Raw genomic sequence first — 17,082 nt, forward strand, 5'->3', positions numbered from 1 at the left:
ACCTGTCACTTTCCGGTAATGGGAGAAGTTATAGATAAGGACCTACATAAAGTCAGTCATAGATAAGGACCTACATAAAGCAATTCTTCATCCTCACGCTAAAAATGGAGGGCTCGATGGCTCCATTCTTCTGTTCAATTATAGCATGCACATGCCTGAGCTGCTTGCTTTCTAAATACAGAAGCAGGGCAAACAAGACCAAACTAACACACATGTATATTTAATAAACACACACGTGTCCTTCTGAGGGATCAGAAAGCAGCTGAATAAACCAGGTGTCCCTGGTCACCTCTGACAAAGGACTATCTAGTTCCAACAGTCACTTCGGCAGCTGGCCCTAAAGGAAACAGGAGTTGAAAAAAAGAAGGCAATTCACAAATTGCTGCCCCTGCCTTTTCTTTTCGTCCTGGATCCTTCATCTCCGCACTCTCCAACTTCCAAACTGTCAGCCCATTTTCTAGAATAAAACCTCTCACTCTGTCCTCTCTCTCCTCCACACAAAAGCATCTCAAGACAGGCCATTTGGCACCAGCATCTCCTCCCAGCCCTTCTTGGAAAACACATTAGGGCAAAGGAAATAAGCCATATATTTCTGATGGCAGGACGTTTCCACCAGTGCTGGTCTGAAATGAAGATAGCAGTAGTTCCAGTTTATAAATACATGTTGGAAAATCCACTTAAACTCCCACCAACTTTCCGTATCTTTTTGTTTGGTCTGGTGAGCAGGGTCAAGGCAGTGAGCGAAGGGAGGCTGGCGAGGCAGCATGGTGCTCCCTGCACCCAGAGCATAAACAAAAGCTACTGGATGGTATCTCCTGTCATCCGCTTTCACAGCTGTCTACACATACACCAAGGGAGTTAGCATCCCTGAAAACAAAAGACAAAACAGAATGTGAAACGGGCAACTGTTTTCACTTGCTCAGAGATAGCAATGATTCTTACTGCTGCTCTGAGTGGAAAAGTACTGCTGTGCAGTCACGAGAGGATCTCTAAATGCCACCGATTGGGCATGCTCTGTTTTCCTTTCACTGGACCTGGGAATCTGAAGGGGAAATGGGTCCAATTCTCTAGAACGACGTTAACACACGTATAGGTGTTTTCTAGGCATCGGCATCAAGCAAATCGCTTTCTGAGGTCTCCAGTGTGACCTGATACAAAGCAAGTAGCTAAATGTGGAAAGCAAAGGCATCTGCTGTCTCATTAGTTTACAATGCAAGGCCAGATGGAAACCATAACCTACCCTTGTCCACCTGCCCTTTTATAACTGGAGAAAGGACGAGAGGCTGGCTTACCTTGAAGTTGTGTGTCTTCTCATAGTTGAAGTGGTTGTCACTCTGTGTGAGGGCGGCCCTTCGGACCAGGGAGGAGATCTGTGGACAGGCAAAGAGTTTGAGAGGAGGCCAAAGAAAGCTTGTGATTCCCACCTTCACCCCCAAGGCCACGGCCAGCAGCTCCTGGCGCTTCCTGCCCTGCTTCGGTTTCCGAGCCACAGCACACTTTTTCTCATTTTCCAGCCACAGTTCCTCGGAGAACATAATGCCTGGACCCCAGATCTTTCCAGTTTCCCCTGGGGAGCCTGGGACGCTCAGGGCTGTCAGGGTTGTCGAAAGGCAGCTAATGTTAGGCAGCAGATTGAGGCAGCTGTGTCCTGTCTGCAGAGGCCTCCGGCATGTGACCTGCAAGGGCCCGTCTGAGGGATGGAGGGGGCTCTGCATCTGAATAAGGACGGGCCTGTTTTGTGCTATGTCTTAAGCCCGACGTGTGCCTGGAACAATAGCACACATTCATGCGCACGGCACCCCAGACTGCTGCATCCAGCCAGCCAGTGAGGAATCAATGGGGGAGGCAGGGGCAGGCAGCTTTATGCCTCCTGCCACAGCGTACTGCCAAGGAGAGACCTCTCCTGTTCGCTAGCACATGTCACACACACACACACACACACACACACACACACACACACACACACACACACACACATCTGATGTTCAAAGCCTGAGACTGCATCCAATTATTTTGGGGCTCTGAACCCCATCCTGGGCTGAATTCCAGCAGATTAAACCTTTAAACCCCGATGACTGTTTAATCTTATAGGGATACAGCCCGAGTCTCTTTTTTTAAAAAAAAATCTGCTCCAGCCCTTGAAGCTTAATTTTTATTCTTATGCATGCATTAAATTAGAACAGTCTGAGCCCCGAATGGGGCATAGGAGAAGAGCATAACATGTCAGCTCTGAGTCGTACAGCCAAAATTTCAAAATAAGAGGTAGGATGTCTTATTTTAGGGTACTATCCCCCAACTCCCATCCTTTGTCTCCGCGCCAAATACAGACAACCCCCCATAACCCACACGGGCAACATTCCTTAATTCAAACCAAAACATCAAAGTTATTCTTCTTTGACATGAAACATCTTCAATGTTCATTCTGTGAGTGCACAAGCCCAATACCCTCCTTGCTCTTACAAAAGCATTGTCTGTTTGATGGTCTCCCCTGGGACCATAGATTTTTGGTCGCGGGTCTCTCCATTAATAGAAAGGAGAAATCATTCCATCTTGAGCATGCTCCTGATCTGCTCGCAAAGTTTAATGCAGCAAACACCAGACAGTAACATCAATGCCTTTGCAACTAGAAAGCAAGAGGAACGTGGATGGCTGAACCATGAAGTTCATCCCGTCCTCTACTGACACGTGGTCTCCTATTCCAGCCCCTCCACGCAGCCTTGTGGAGAGTCACACAAGATCAGTCTTTTCCTTGTGTAATTCTTTATTCCTGGCAATCACTATCATTCCAACTTGGTTCAGAAGCGCATCCTCCCATTTCATCCTCTTGTTACCTCCAATAATAAGAGCCAATTTTTCCACTGAGCTACTGAACACAAAACGTCGTGCCAGACGATACTGATAAAGTCATACTGTGCTCAATAAGAATGCACTTACTCATTTAATTGCAGCTCATGTGTATGAGGAATAAGGCTTTCAAACCCATTTTTCAGATGAAGATACTGAGGCACCAAGAGGTGAAGCAATTTACCCAGGGACATGCAGCTGGTTTAAGCGTCCGGCACCCACGCTCCTGGACACCACATCCTGGTACCTGAGAAAGCCAGTGTGGAGTCACATCCTCCAACACATCCTGACAAACGCTTTATCTGAAATATTGGCCAAGTCTTCCCCTCCTTACCGTGTGTGCCCCACTAACTCAGACCCTTCATAACTTTCTAGTACACCTTACACACAGCCGCACAACAGTATTCTTAGTCCAGTCACCACTCCACCTGCCCAGAAAATGTCAGGGATTCTCCATGACTTCACCATGTTCTGGCATTGCGGGTTTTTCATGAGCTCCTCCCAATCAATCCAGCTCATCTACTTCCCTACATTCCCCCTTTGACAGATCCTCCAAAACCTCTTCTCCGACACTCTCACCTTCTCACTTCAGTAGCTTCTTCTGTCCTTTAGCATATTCCAGCATCATTTCAACATGTTCACATTTCACCAACATTCACATTCTAACTCAAATGCCACCCTCTCCAAAAAGACTTCTCCGAGCTCCCCATTGGAAGCAAACTCTCTCCTCTGAAATCCCATAGTGTTTTTTCTAGTTTTCCTATAGCACTTATGCCTTTCTTAGAGTGATTTATAATAGGTCCTATACCTCTGCCATCTTGAGAGGTCACAGTGACATGCTCTACGTCTAATTCACCTTTGTTTCCCCATAAAAGTGTCTAACAAAATTCCTCACCATAGTAGATAACAAATAGAAGTTGCTAGAAAGTACCTGCACATATGGGAAGCTAGAGTTGTGGAGGGAGGTGTGAAAGGTGACCGTATGGGGTGGAGTCTCCTGCCCCATCCTACGATCACTCACTGCCATGCATTAGCTTCCAAGGACCTGAACGTCTGGGGGTCTGCCCTTGTGATGGGCTCCGCCAGACTCCTTAGCCCTTCTTCCCACTGCCCCATCCTAAAGGACAACTGCCACTCACAGAGGTTGAGTGAAAGTGTGGTATACCCTGGAAAGGCTTCGAATCCTTAGCCTAAAGGCAAAAAAGACAGAGAGGAGAAAGAAGGGTCTATTCTCAAACCTTTACTGCCAGCAAATCAAGAAACTTTTGATGGTGAGCCATTCTGTGTAAGAATGGATTCTGTGATCTGAACTAGGCTAATTCCACGGCTACACGTCTTTAGGATCCGATACAATAACTCTTTCAATGGAAAGTGGGCAAAAGGGTCTCCTTTTCCTCTTGGTATACAGGCGGGTGAATACAAGGGGATTTAATATTTTCTCTTGTGCCTATGCCTTTACTTGTAACAAGTAATTTTTATTTCTATTGGTGACAGTGATTTCTTTTTCAGATATTTGCTCCATAGAATTTACCCAAACACAAGACACATTGAGACTTGTGAAGGAACTGCACAGTGTTCACTTCAGATGTGTCCTTACAGAAGTGTTGGGATTGAGGAGCATTACTGTGAGGGGAGTGGGTGACCCCAGATCACCCCCTATTAAAGGGAAAAATGATTACAGATGTGTTATGGTGCAAACTTCCCTCTTAAAGAACTCCATCACACGGAACTCTTTTTTAGCCAAGCGTCTCAAGGACAGTGCCTTGGCTCCTTCTATCTCCCCCACAAAAACTAACACATGTTCTTAGACACGTGGACGCTGAATACTTTTGCTGACCATCTTTTTCTAACAAAATTTCCTATCTGACCTATTGTTATCTATACATTCATTAGATGAAGCACACTTCCCTACACACGCAGTTTAAATCGGAGCTTCTCAATTTTGGAACTATTGACATTTGGGACCAGATAATTCTTTGTTGTGAGATGTTTAGCAGTGTCCCTGGCTTCCACTCATTAGATGCCAGTAGAGTTCCCTTCCTGTGATAATCAAAAATTTCCCCAGACATTGCCAAATCTTTCCTCTGAGGCAAAACTGCCTGCAGTTGAGAATACCTGGATTAGATGAGTACCACAAATATTTATAGCATGCTTTTTATATGCCAGGCAACACATTATGAACTTTACATATACTGACTCATTTAAGATTATAACCCTTTGAGGTAGGTACTATTATAATTATCCCCACTCTACAGATGAGGAAATGGGAAATGAGGGTTTAAGTGACTTGCCCAAGGTCACACAGATGTAAATGGTAGAGCTGAGATTAGAACCCAAGCACGACTAACCAGGTCTATGCTTCTACCCTCACTCCACCCCCAGCCTCCAAGAACAAGTTTCTTTATTTTTTTTATTGTAGTAAAATACACATAACATAGAATTTACCATTTTAACCATTTAAAAATACACAATTCAGCAATTCAGTGGCATTAAGTGCATTCATCATTACCTCTACCTACTTCCAGGACATTCCCATCATCCAAAATAAAACCCCATACCTATTAAGCAGTCGTTCATCATTCCTCTCTCCCTCCAGACTCTGCCAGCCACCAATCCACTTCCTATCTCTGGATTTGCCTATTCTGAATATTTCATATAAGTGGAATCATGCAACATATAGCCTTCTGTGTCTGGCTTCTTTTACTTATCATGTTTTCAAGGTCCATCCATGTGGTAGCATGGATAAGTAGTTAGTTCATTGCTTTTTATTGCTGAATGATAATCCATTGTTAGCAATAGGATACATTTTGTTCATCCATTCATCAGCTGATGGAAATTTGGGTTGTTTTGTCTTTTGCCTACTTCGAGGAGTGCTGCTAAGAACATTCTTGAACAAGCTTTTGTTTGAACACTTGTTTTCAGTTCTTTGGGTTATACACTAAACTGATGCTTTTAACCACCCTCTAAACTTCCTCTCATCTAAATAATGTTCACATTAAAAAATACTCAGGGGTTAGATGCCAGAATTACCCTTTTCCCCATTGTTAACCTGTTAGCAACTCACAGGACTGGTGTTTCCTGGTCTGGTTCTGAAAAAGGAGACTTGTTCTCCACGGCACCTCTTCCAAAGTAGGCACTGCTTAAGTTACTTTGGGAAGTAGGTGGGGCTATAAATAAATGGTGCAATAAGCTCACCACTTCCCTTTTCCTCTTTTATAAATAAGGGTTGGGATTCTATTTTCTACGGCCTCTCACTGTTCTTTCTCTCTGTGATTAGGATCCTGAATCCAAGAAAGAACCAGAAAACAAGAAGGCAGTGCAAGGTTGTCAGGTGAAGACAAACAGCCAATGATGGGTCAGTGGGCAGGAAGACACAGGAAAACAAAGCCGGTTGGAGTGACTGCATACAGGTAAATTGCCCAGGAAATGGGGTTGGTGGGAGAAAGAGGAACACCCTTCCCTCTGTGCTGACTTTAGTAACCTAGCATCAAAAGCCCAGAGGGGACCTCAGAAGTTCATTGAACCAATGGTCCCTTCTCTGCCTGGCTCGGGCAGGCCCACCTCTGTGGACGATGACATTCTGCCTTATTAGTACCAATTTCCAGAAAAAGTGATTGACCATCAACCTACAGTTCTTCTGCAGACTTCAAGTAAATTCCAGTTCTGGGTTTTAAAGAGGACTCATTGAACATGTCGTCATTCGCCCCAAGCTAATGTTTCCCCACTATTCCCGCCCTAGTCCTTGTGCTGCTGGGGTTTCTCTCGCTTCTGTCTCTTGAGTCTGAGCTCCCCGTAGCTGTTGAAAGCCCCAAAAATACCCCTGCTACAAACACTACCCTGCAGCTGTGGGCATTTGCTGCCTCGTGGCAATATATGGAATGAAAGTCAACATTCGTAGTGCTGACAAAGGTGTTATGTGCGCTCTCGAGTATACTGCTGACGTCTGTATGAAGTGGCTCGTCTGGGGAAACAATTATTTCCCTAATGCATCCAATGTCTCAGGTGCAATGATCTGATGATTCTATTTCTAGGGTTCTGTTAAGAAGGTCTTTGGACAAAGAATTAGATGGACACATAGATAGACAGATAGATAATAGACAGATAGTCATCATAAAAATAACAACAAGAAATGAGAAAAGGCTTAAACATCCAAGATATGGGACAGGTTAAATAAATTATGGTAAAAACAGGTAATAGAATATTATATAGACGAAACCAAAGATGATTCAAATCACTTTTAATGATGAAGTGATATGCCCCTAATATAATGTTAGGTGACAAAGTGGGCCCCTGAACCACATATAGTCTGAGTTCCAGTTTTGTAAGTAGATGCACACAGAAAAGAGAAGAAAACAGACCACATTATCTCCCACACATCAAACTGTTGAAGATAAGGCAACAGTCATCTCTGGGTGGAGCAATTTTAATTGACATTTATTTTCTTATTTTCTGTATCTTTTGAGCTTCCTACAAGGATTATGTTTTGGTTCCACTATGTAAAGACATAAACTTCTAAAAGAACATTTAAAAACCTTTGTTAGATTTAGTGTGTCCAGATAATAGGTTTGAACATCATAGGTAACCTCTGAGCTCATCTAATCCCACCTGCTCTGTATACAGGTGAAGAGAAGGTGAGAGAAGATGAGAAAAGTTCAATGATTTGCATCCCCACTCCCAACACCCTCCTCGCAGGGCTAGACTAGAACTAGGTCTAGAACCAGATCCAGACTCCAGGGTCTCTGGGCTGCAACCCTCTAGGGCTAGTGCTTCTCACACTCGGGCTGGCCTCACGACCCCCCGAAGGCTTGTTTAAACACAGACTGCTGGGCCCCAGGCCTGGGGTCTCTGGCTCGGTCAGTGTGAGATCAGCCCCAAGAATCTGGATGCTGGACCAATTCCAGGTGACACTGATGCTGCTGGTCCAGGGACCCCACTTTAAGGACCCCTGTTTTGTGCTTTCCACTTGAACCTGTGGGTCTCAACCTTGAGATCATTAGCGTGATTGCCTGGGGGCCAACAAACAAATAAACACCTTGCTCAAGCACCACCCACCCCAGACCAACTAAATCCAAACTTCTGGGGATGGGCCCTGGGTGTTAAAAACATCCTCCCAGGGATTCTAATGTGTTCCTAGCATTGAGAGCCCCAGTAATAATCTCAAGGGCTTCAATTCAGAGGGACTGTTAGAGAAGACGGAAACGTGACATTGGTGATACTGAACATCCCCCATGCCCGCAAAGGAATCGATCCCCTTTCAAACACAAAATGTGATCGTGCTTTTCTACTCATGTCCACGCCACCCCTACCTCCCAGCATGCCACTGAAAACCTCCACAGAGTCTTAAGCTAAAGGCAAAACTCCATACCATGGCCTCCAGGGGTCTGTGTGTTCTGGCTCCTCTCGTCTTTCCAGTGTCTCATCCCTTTCCTCCGATCACCTTGAGACTTTATAGCAATAACTTAGCAGTATGATTTTTAAATTATTATCTATGACTCCCACTAGGCTGCTAACTTTATGAGCTCAGATGCTGTGTGTGCGTGGGTCATAATTAAGAGCCCAGTGTCACACCTCAGACCTGCCACAGAGTAGGTGCTTACTAAATTTTGCTGAATGAATGAGGTCCATGGCTAAAAACTCTCCTGAGGTCAAAGGACTCCGGTGGAGTTTATTATCATCATTAGCTATCGTCTTGTCAGTTTATTCTTGTGAATCTCTGATATAAAATCCACAGGCCATGCCCTTCGGGGTTTCCTTTAGACCAGGTTATCACATACCTGGGGACTGGAAACAGGGGGACTCTGTCCCAGAGGCAGGCCCTTGGGGAGGTGGCCAGGTTTGGGACTAGAATAACATAAAAGTAGCATATTATATTTGTGGAGTAAATGATACGATACGATCTCTTTCCTCTATGAAGCAGGCAGAGTGGTGTCATTCGCATCTGACAAACGAGGACACGAGGTCCTCACCAGCGTGTTCTGGGGCCTAGAGCCAGGTCTCCCGGTTGTCTCTCCATGGAAATCGCTGGCATTCCGGTTGGAGCAAGTCAGCGGTGATGCCTATTAAGAGCCCACTGACACAGGTTCCCAAAGGACTTTTGACAAACTTTTAAAAAGGCGCCCTCCCCACAGTTCTTGTAGTAACTCTCTCTCCAGGGAAGAGCATGAGGCCAAGACGAGCATGGCACTCACGAAAGATGGGTCACCTGAAAAATAAACGTACCTGCTTTTTTATTGCAGCCTTTCTGTTTCCCTTGCCTTCCATCAAAAGGACTTCTACTTTTACAAAGAGGCAGCGTGGTCATGCCTTTTTCTTAGTCCCTCACTTCCCATCCCCCATAATACTGGGGTTCTGGGGTTGGGTGATGAGTCTGGGCTGATTTCCCCTGATTTCCCCAAAGCCACAAAACATTAGATGCTGCCAGAGACAGTAAAATGCTGCAGGCATTCATTCAACTCAGAGCAGTGGTGGGAAATCTGTGGTTTTTTTCCTTTTCTTTTCACTCTCTGTGGGTCATACTTCAATATTTTTAACGGCTGGATATGGGTATACTGAGTGTATGCTTACAACCCATTATTTCAGCGTCTGAAAATATATATATTGGAGAGAGGGGCAGCGAGATTTTCATTATGCTCTTGCTGTGGCATCCAGATCTGGCTTTCCATTTACCTTGGCAATTGAAAAAAGTATAAACATCAAGTAAATAAGCCCAAATTGCTGAATGATAATCAAAGGAGTGTTGTTCTTATCAATGTTACTAGGCCCGGCCTGTTTGATCCTATGTAGTCTGGATTCTTCCTTATACTGCCAAGTAAATCTTGCTTGTTCCCCCTAAAAACTGCCTTGTTTGTGTTTGCTATAGTATTTGCTTGTGGTTTTCGGTCCTGAAAGAGAAGGAGGATGACAAAGAGATATGACTGAACTGCAAACTCATTCCCATGATGGCTAAAGAAGTGAGAGCGACTAGGGTGGGACCCTGCCATCCTTCCCACCGAAGCGCTAGTTAAGGCTGAATAATCCCTGGCTTGATCTGTGTCCATCAAAGCATCAGGTATGGATGCCTGATCTGGCGGATTCCTAAATCTCCTGGTGACCTCCAAACCTGCTGCGTTCTGGTCTGAGGAGGAGAGGCTTTTATCTCTGATGACACAACATGTCCAGCTGCCACTGTAATTGTTCTCTGGGGACAGATGTCCACTCTCAATCCAGAAACACAAAAGGGTGGGAGGACCAGTCTCGCTGCTTCTCTTACGACTCATTTCCCTTTATTCCCAACATTCAGCGTTCACCCCAAACTGAAGGGCTTGTGTGGTTTCTAAAATGGACCAAATGACTGTTTCGAAGCAAATAAATAATCTGATGCTTCTTGGGTCGATTGACTGTCAGTATTACAACTGACGTCCTTCTCAGACTCTTCCTCCAGCTCTTGTATTGAGACTGACGTCAACAATTGGGGCTAATTGCTGATGTTTCTCACAGGGCCCTTACATGTAGAAACAAAAAATACGTCACGTTATAGGAAAAGACATTTTAGGTTGCATTAAGCATCTCACGCATTTGCTTTTTTTGTTGTTTTGTTTTTCTGTGCAGTTTTTGAAAGAGGGGAAAAAAACACACAAACTTTTAGAGCCGAGTGTCGTCATCCATTTCCTTAAATAAGAACTTGAAAAATCTTAATCAAATTTCTCAAATGCTGAGTACAAAAAAGTATGGCAGGGTTATTTTTGAGAGAATGGACCGTTTGTTTTACAATAGGCAAACTTTTGTAAAACTAAGACCCAAGGAAACAGTGCACGTGTGAAGGGAGCCGTGGCTATCACACAGCTCCCAGCTGCTGATTTCCTTTTTGCCCTCTGGTTCTCTCTTCCCCTATTACGTATTTACCTCCTTTTCTTTGTAGTTTCCTTGCTGTCATGTGTCTCCCCACCTCTGGCCAAGAAGTAGGGGCCCCTACATTTTACAGAAGCCAAAAATGCTCCATTCTTGGTTTAAGGTGCCCAACTGTATTGTAGAACCACGTGTATTTCTCTCTTACCCCATCCCTGTCACTATTGCTCACTCAGTTGAGCCTGGGAAATCTCTGCCAGAGGCTGTAAGTTTGCTGAATTATGTTTTCTTGGCAATCTGCAGAGCAGAATGTACCAAACACAGCCTCAAGCTACCATTCTACAAGTTCTTTGCTTAGCAGTGAGAATAAGAGGCACCTTTACTGAAAGAAAAAAAATCAAATTAACTAGCTGTTTTCTGCATACAAACTGTCCCACATTGCAAACGACAGAGACACCTATTAAATGGTTTTTCAAAATTTCATGCTAAAGACAAAACAAAAAAACCACCAAAACACACACACAAATAACCCTCAAATACAGTTCTGTGCTTTTTATAGTGAATGATCACCCAAACAAAATAATCCCTGACACCATTCCTTCCTTCCTTCTTTCCTTCCTTCCTTCTTTCCTTCCTTCCTTCCTTCCTTCCTTCCTTCCTTCCTTCCTTCCTTCCTTCCTTCCTTCCTTCCTTCCTTCCTTCCTTCCCTTGTTCAGCAAATATTTATTAAGCATCAATTATATATCAAATGCTATTTTAAGTCAACGAGATGGAGTAACAGATAAAAATCTCTGCTCTCTGGGAGATCAGACAATAAACAAAACCAATTAGTACATTATATATCCTTCTAGAAAGTGATAAGGGCCATGAAGAAAAATAAAGCAAGGATATTTGTGTGTTGGGAAGACACACTAACTCTATAGGATAGAGTTATGGGGAGGGAGAATGCAATCTAAAACACGATGGTCAGGAAAGGCCTCATTGAGAAGGCAATATTTGGGTAAAGACTGGCAGGAGGTGATGGGGTGAGAGCCATGCTGATACCAGGAGGGAGAGCATCCAGGCACAGGGGACAGTGCATGCAAAGGCTTTGGGCAGGAGCAAAGCTGGCACGTTTAGACAATCGCAAAGATCAGGGGGGCTAGACCGAGGTGTTCTGGGAAATGACGTGGAGTACCTAGGGCCTCCCGAGAGCCTAAAGACTTCCACTTCTACTTTAAGAGATGTGAATAGCCACCGCCCAGCTTTGAACCTGCATGGGGTACGATCTAAGTTATTTGTTAAAAGTATCCCTCCGCCTACTGTGTTCATTCCTGTAGGAGGGCAAAGGTAGATAGACGCAGGGAGTCCAGTTAGCAGGCTCCTGCAGAAATTCAGATGCAAAGAAGACAGTGGCTTGGACCAGAGAGGGAGCAGTGGAGATGGCGAGGAGTGGTCAGATTCTGGATATCATTTCTAGGTAGAGTCTGTAGGATTAGCTGACGGGTTGGATGTAAAGCGCAAGAGAAGAAGAGAACTCCAGGATAAGGGCGCAGTTTGGGTGCTGAGCAAACAGGTAGATGGAGGAGATACGGGAGAGGCAAGAGTGGGGCAGAAGGTTAGGTACTCCATTTTGGGTGTATTAAACATAGAATAAGCAGTTGGACATAGAAACCTGCAGTGCCAGGGATAGCTGGGTGCCACAGATACACTCCGGGGAGCTGTTTTGGGGAGATGGATTTAGAACAAGAGAGAGAGTGGGGACAGAGAAGAGCAGAGGCCACAGAACTGAGCCCTGGGACACTCAAACCATTATGAGGTCAGCACATTGAGAAGGAACTAGCCAAAGAGAAAGAGAAGGCAAGTTTGATCTCCTGGAAGCCAAATGAAAGGATGGCCAATTGTGCCTAGCACTGCTGACAGGTCAGGTATGATGGAGAATGAGAAAGAATCATAGGCTTTAGCACCGTGAAAGTGAGTGATCACCTTGACAGGAGCAGTTTCCAAGGAGTAGTGAGGGAAAACCCGATTGTACATGCTTTAAGAGAGAATGGGAAAAGAGCAACTGAAACAGCAAAGAGGGGTGGAAACCAGCAAGACTGTTTGTTTCAACTTTGATGAAAGGAAGAAAACCACTGGAGTTTCCTTTGCCCATCAGAAAACCATAGCCCACGTAGCAAAGAGTCTCATCCATTTTTGGCCTTTGACTGCTGACAGCTCTTAGTTGATCAGAAGGCCTGTGTGCCCCTCCCTTGGTGCCAGTGGGAAGTCAAAACCATGCCAGCCTCTGCTGGTGCAGGCTGCCTCACTCAGTGCCACCCCCAAACTCCAATAAAACCCTAAGCCAGTTGTCCCTCCATGCTCGCTCGAGACTTTACAGACCTGCTCAGGAGTCTGTCTTGCTCTCCCCAGAAAGCCTCATTCATTATGTGGCTGATAAAAGTTTTCATGTCTTCTTGACAGACATGTGGTATCATCAATGGCAACAGCTAACCAAATTCTGGGTTGGGGGGGAGGTCCATTCCACCTCTGTGCAGTGGCCACCACAGCCTAGTAGAACTGAAATGTTCCTTAGACGTGGCCTGTGACTCTGACCCCCATATAAACTGTGCCTCTTCCCCCTCCCCCAGATTTTTTTAATGCTCAGGGCCCAGTCTTTGAACACATGATAGTCTTTGCTGAAGCTATGCCTCTGCCTACGTGTTCCCCCCCACTTAAAACTTACCGAATGTATCAGAATCACATCAGCAACAAAATGGAAAACAATGACCCTAGCAATTATTGAGCACATATTGTGCCAGGCAGATTAACCGTTCTCTCATCGAATCTGCACAACACTTCTGTGACCTGGTAATGTAACCTCCATTCCATCCATAGACGAGGAAACAGAAGCTGAGAGAGTTCTTAGCTGAGAGGTCTTAGCACTGGAGCTTGCATGACTAATACGTAGCATGTGAACACAACCCCCGCGGCATCCATAGGTCACACTCCTCCACTCCATGCAATTCTGCCTCCACGTATTTGTCCCCCAGCCACGCGTCAGACCCTGAGAAAGAACCCTACATTGAAATTTTCTAATCTCTTTGGCACCAAGAACCACAGAGCACTCAAAGGTTTATAAATAAACGAATGTGTCTTGTGGGGCCCAATCGCCCCTTTTTACAAAGAGCAGAAAGGTTAGTTAGTTGCCCAAGTTCTCACAGTCAGTTAGGTGTAGAGCCAGGACAAAAGCCAGGTCCTTGCACCGGGGGTCCAAGCTGTTTCCACTGTGTAACAACAGATCTGGTCAATATCCACGCTGTCCCAGGCTGCACAAGTTCAACAAGCCACACACACACACACACACACACACACACACACTCACTCACTCACTCACTCACACACTTAGTCATTAAAAAGTACATCAAACCTAGGCAGGAAATTGCCAGACAGTGGATATTTGTTAAAATCATCTCAGAAAGTAATTTGCTCATATGTATCAAGAGTTTCAAAATATTAATACCGTTTAAGATTCTGTAATTCGATTTCTAAGAATCTATCCTAAGGAAATGATCCTAAATACAGAACGGCATTCATAGCAGCATTGTTTCTAACATTAAAAATGAAGTATATTGTGCATGTGCTAACATCAGGAAATAGCCAAAGAAGTATGGCACTCATACAGCAATCAAAAATGGTGTCTTTGATGAATGTACAGTGACACGGCTGTGATATGCTATGTGGAAAAAGGATACAAAATTATAAATGCACTATGTTTACCAGTATATTTAAAAATTTCTATGCATAAGAAGTCACTGTAAGGAAATAGACCAGGGTCTATATTTTCTTTATTTTTCAAAATTCCTTTAGTTATATTACCTTTATAATTGGAATGAGGAACAAAAAACAAAATTTTGCCACCGAGAAAAAAAATAACTTTTTTTTCCTGATTTGCATCAGTTTTGTTTTATATTAGGAAGTTGTTTTTACCTTGGAGGAAAAATTAGGTAAGTTTTAAACTTAACTAGAAACTGGATAAAGCTAAAGCATTAGAATCTTCTGTGGTCTGGATCTCGTAACTATAATATATTTAAAGAAACTCTCAGAGATGCAAAATAAGTGAGTAACATTATTGGAAACGAAAACTTAATCCAGCAGGTATTAAGGAAGGATTCCTACATTAGTCTCTGGGGAGCCTAAAACATACCATTTTATGGCCTTTATTAATATAAATTAAAATCTTTCCGAATGCAAGAGAGAACACTATTTCATGTAAAAACATGATTTAGGTTAAATCCCAAAGAGATTTTGACCTTTAGCCAAGACACATAAAAATTTTAAAACAGGGGGGGAGGGGGGTTCACAGTGAGAGGGATATAAATGATGAACGTCTAAATATTACCTTGTCTTGTACACCTGAAACTAATAAATTAAAAATAAATAAATAAGATATTTGAATTAAAAAAAAAACAAAAACAGAAAAAAAAATTAAAACAAAAATACTGCTTCTATTACATACATATATATATCTACATATATATATGTAGATATATATATATATATATACATATATATATATATATATATATAAAATGGCTTGTAAGAGTCCAAAAATAAAAAAATAAAAATAATTTTCATATAACATAGATTTTCTCTAATTAATTTTATTCAGTCCCAGAAAATTACATCTTAACATGTATAATACAGCAATGAGAGTTCACATTTTCTAATATTTCAATAATGATTTGGGATAGAGGCGCTTCTATTTTAAAGAACTTATATATTTTGTAGTTTCATTGTTTTACTCTACTTTTATAACAATAAAAATGAAATATGACTCCATTTTTTATTTTTATCAATGACTAAGGGTTTCCAGCCCATCTCCTGAAGAGCTGTGTAAGAAGCAAACGCTGTAATGGGCCATGTACTATTTCAGTTGAAAATGCTGTGTGCTTATCAAACCCCATGGTTATAGAAATGGCAATTAAACTCTAAATATGGCGAGAGGTTTTCATTTGTTAAGAATTCCTGGTTAAAAGTAAAGACTCTGGAGCTAAGTTGTCTGGGTTCAAATTCCTGCTCCAGCTCTTCCCAGCTCGGTGACCTTATGCCAAGTTACTTAACCTCGTGATGTCCCATTTCCTTAAATGTGAAATGTGGATAATAATAGTAGGTGCCTCATAATTAAATGTGCAATTTAAGTTGTAAGTTGTAAATTGCTCAGATCCATGCCTGGCTTCATTTTATATGTATGTATGCATATATAATTTAATGAATAAATTAACTTTAATGATTATGCTGGTGACGCTTTCAAAGTAAGGCCAATTCTAGGAAGGTGTTGACAACTGAATTTCAGGCTACTTTTACTTTATGTGATATAGGAAAAAAATTTTCTTTTCTGACTTGCCACAATTAAAAAAACATATGGTTATTTTAATTTGATCAGAATCACCAGAGAGCTAAATTAGGCTGGAAGTATTTGAATCACGAATGGGCGTTCTTCAGAGGCACATGGCAAAGTGAATACGAGATAGCAATGAAGATGTGTCAATTTCAATTTTTTTGGCATTGTCTTGTCTCCTGAAATATTTTGATGATATCAGAAGGAAAAAGATACGAGGGGTGTATATTAGGATCTGAAGTTATAAAAAAACAAACAGAATGAAGGAAGAAATTGGAGCTCATAGCGGGCCTGGGATGGAAATATGGCTGATGGCTTTGGTCCTGGGCTCCAGCATTGTATTCAGGAAAGAACCTTCCAGGCTCTTGGGGAGTGTGTGAACAGCAGCAGGGCAGCCTGTGAACATCTGAATGGGTTCAGAAACTTCACTCACTCTCAACTTCCTCACCCTGCACATGTGACTGGGTGTTGGCAGCAGATGGAGCTCCTTGCTCCTGTAATATACCAGATGTTTTGGACAGTTGTGGACCAGATGACACATTTCTAAAAACAAACCATCAGCTACTTTCAGGAGTCACCAGGGCATCCTTGGTGTATGAGTAACCATTTTCAAAGACAGTCCACCATATCCAGCTGTGGTGGTTTAGACTTATACCTATTTGCCAATGGTTCTTGGACGACTCATAGGACACAAAGCATATTTTATGCCGACCCACTTCTACACCATCCACTCAGGTTTCAAACTGGTGTTCCCTAAAATATCAGGGACCTCTAGTTGTTCTACGAGTATGTAAGTTTGAAAAATTCTACATATATCCCTTTGTTGGAGAATTACCATTTATATTACTGTTTAGAAGTTTCAGCATTTCTCAAACTTAATTGTAACCAAGTACTAAGGCCTATGAGTAGCCATTAGAAGTCATGTTTAGAAAACTAAATACTTGACTCTTAACCTCAGGATTTGTTCTGAGAATGAAAACAGATACTCTACATAGTTCTCAGCACCCAAAACACAACAAGAGCTCAACAGAGGTTCACTATGATTATTATTAGTA

General features: G+C 43.0%; 1 protein-coding gene across 2 annotated transcripts in view; it reads right to left on the reverse strand.

The window, feature by feature from the left end:
• The window catches only part of CHN2 (chimerin 2), a 265,760-nt gene that overhangs the window by 31,413 nt on the left and 217,265 nt on the right, over positions 1-17,082 (reverse strand). For both annotated transcript variants that reach the window (XM_081079749.1, XM_081079748.1), the window contains one exon: positions 1,293-1,370. In XM_081079749.1, coding sequence (XP_080935875.1) covers positions 1,293-1,370 — 78 coding nt within the window. The remainder of the gene's footprint in view (positions 1-1,292; positions 1,371-17,082) is intronic.

The sequence above is a fragment of the Rhinolophus hipposideros genome (genome assembly GCF_964194185.1).
Source record: "Rhinolophus hipposideros genome assembly, chromosome: 18".
NCBI classification, from domain to species: Eukaryota; Metazoa; Chordata; class Mammalia; order Chiroptera; family Rhinolophidae; genus Rhinolophus; species Rhinolophus hipposideros.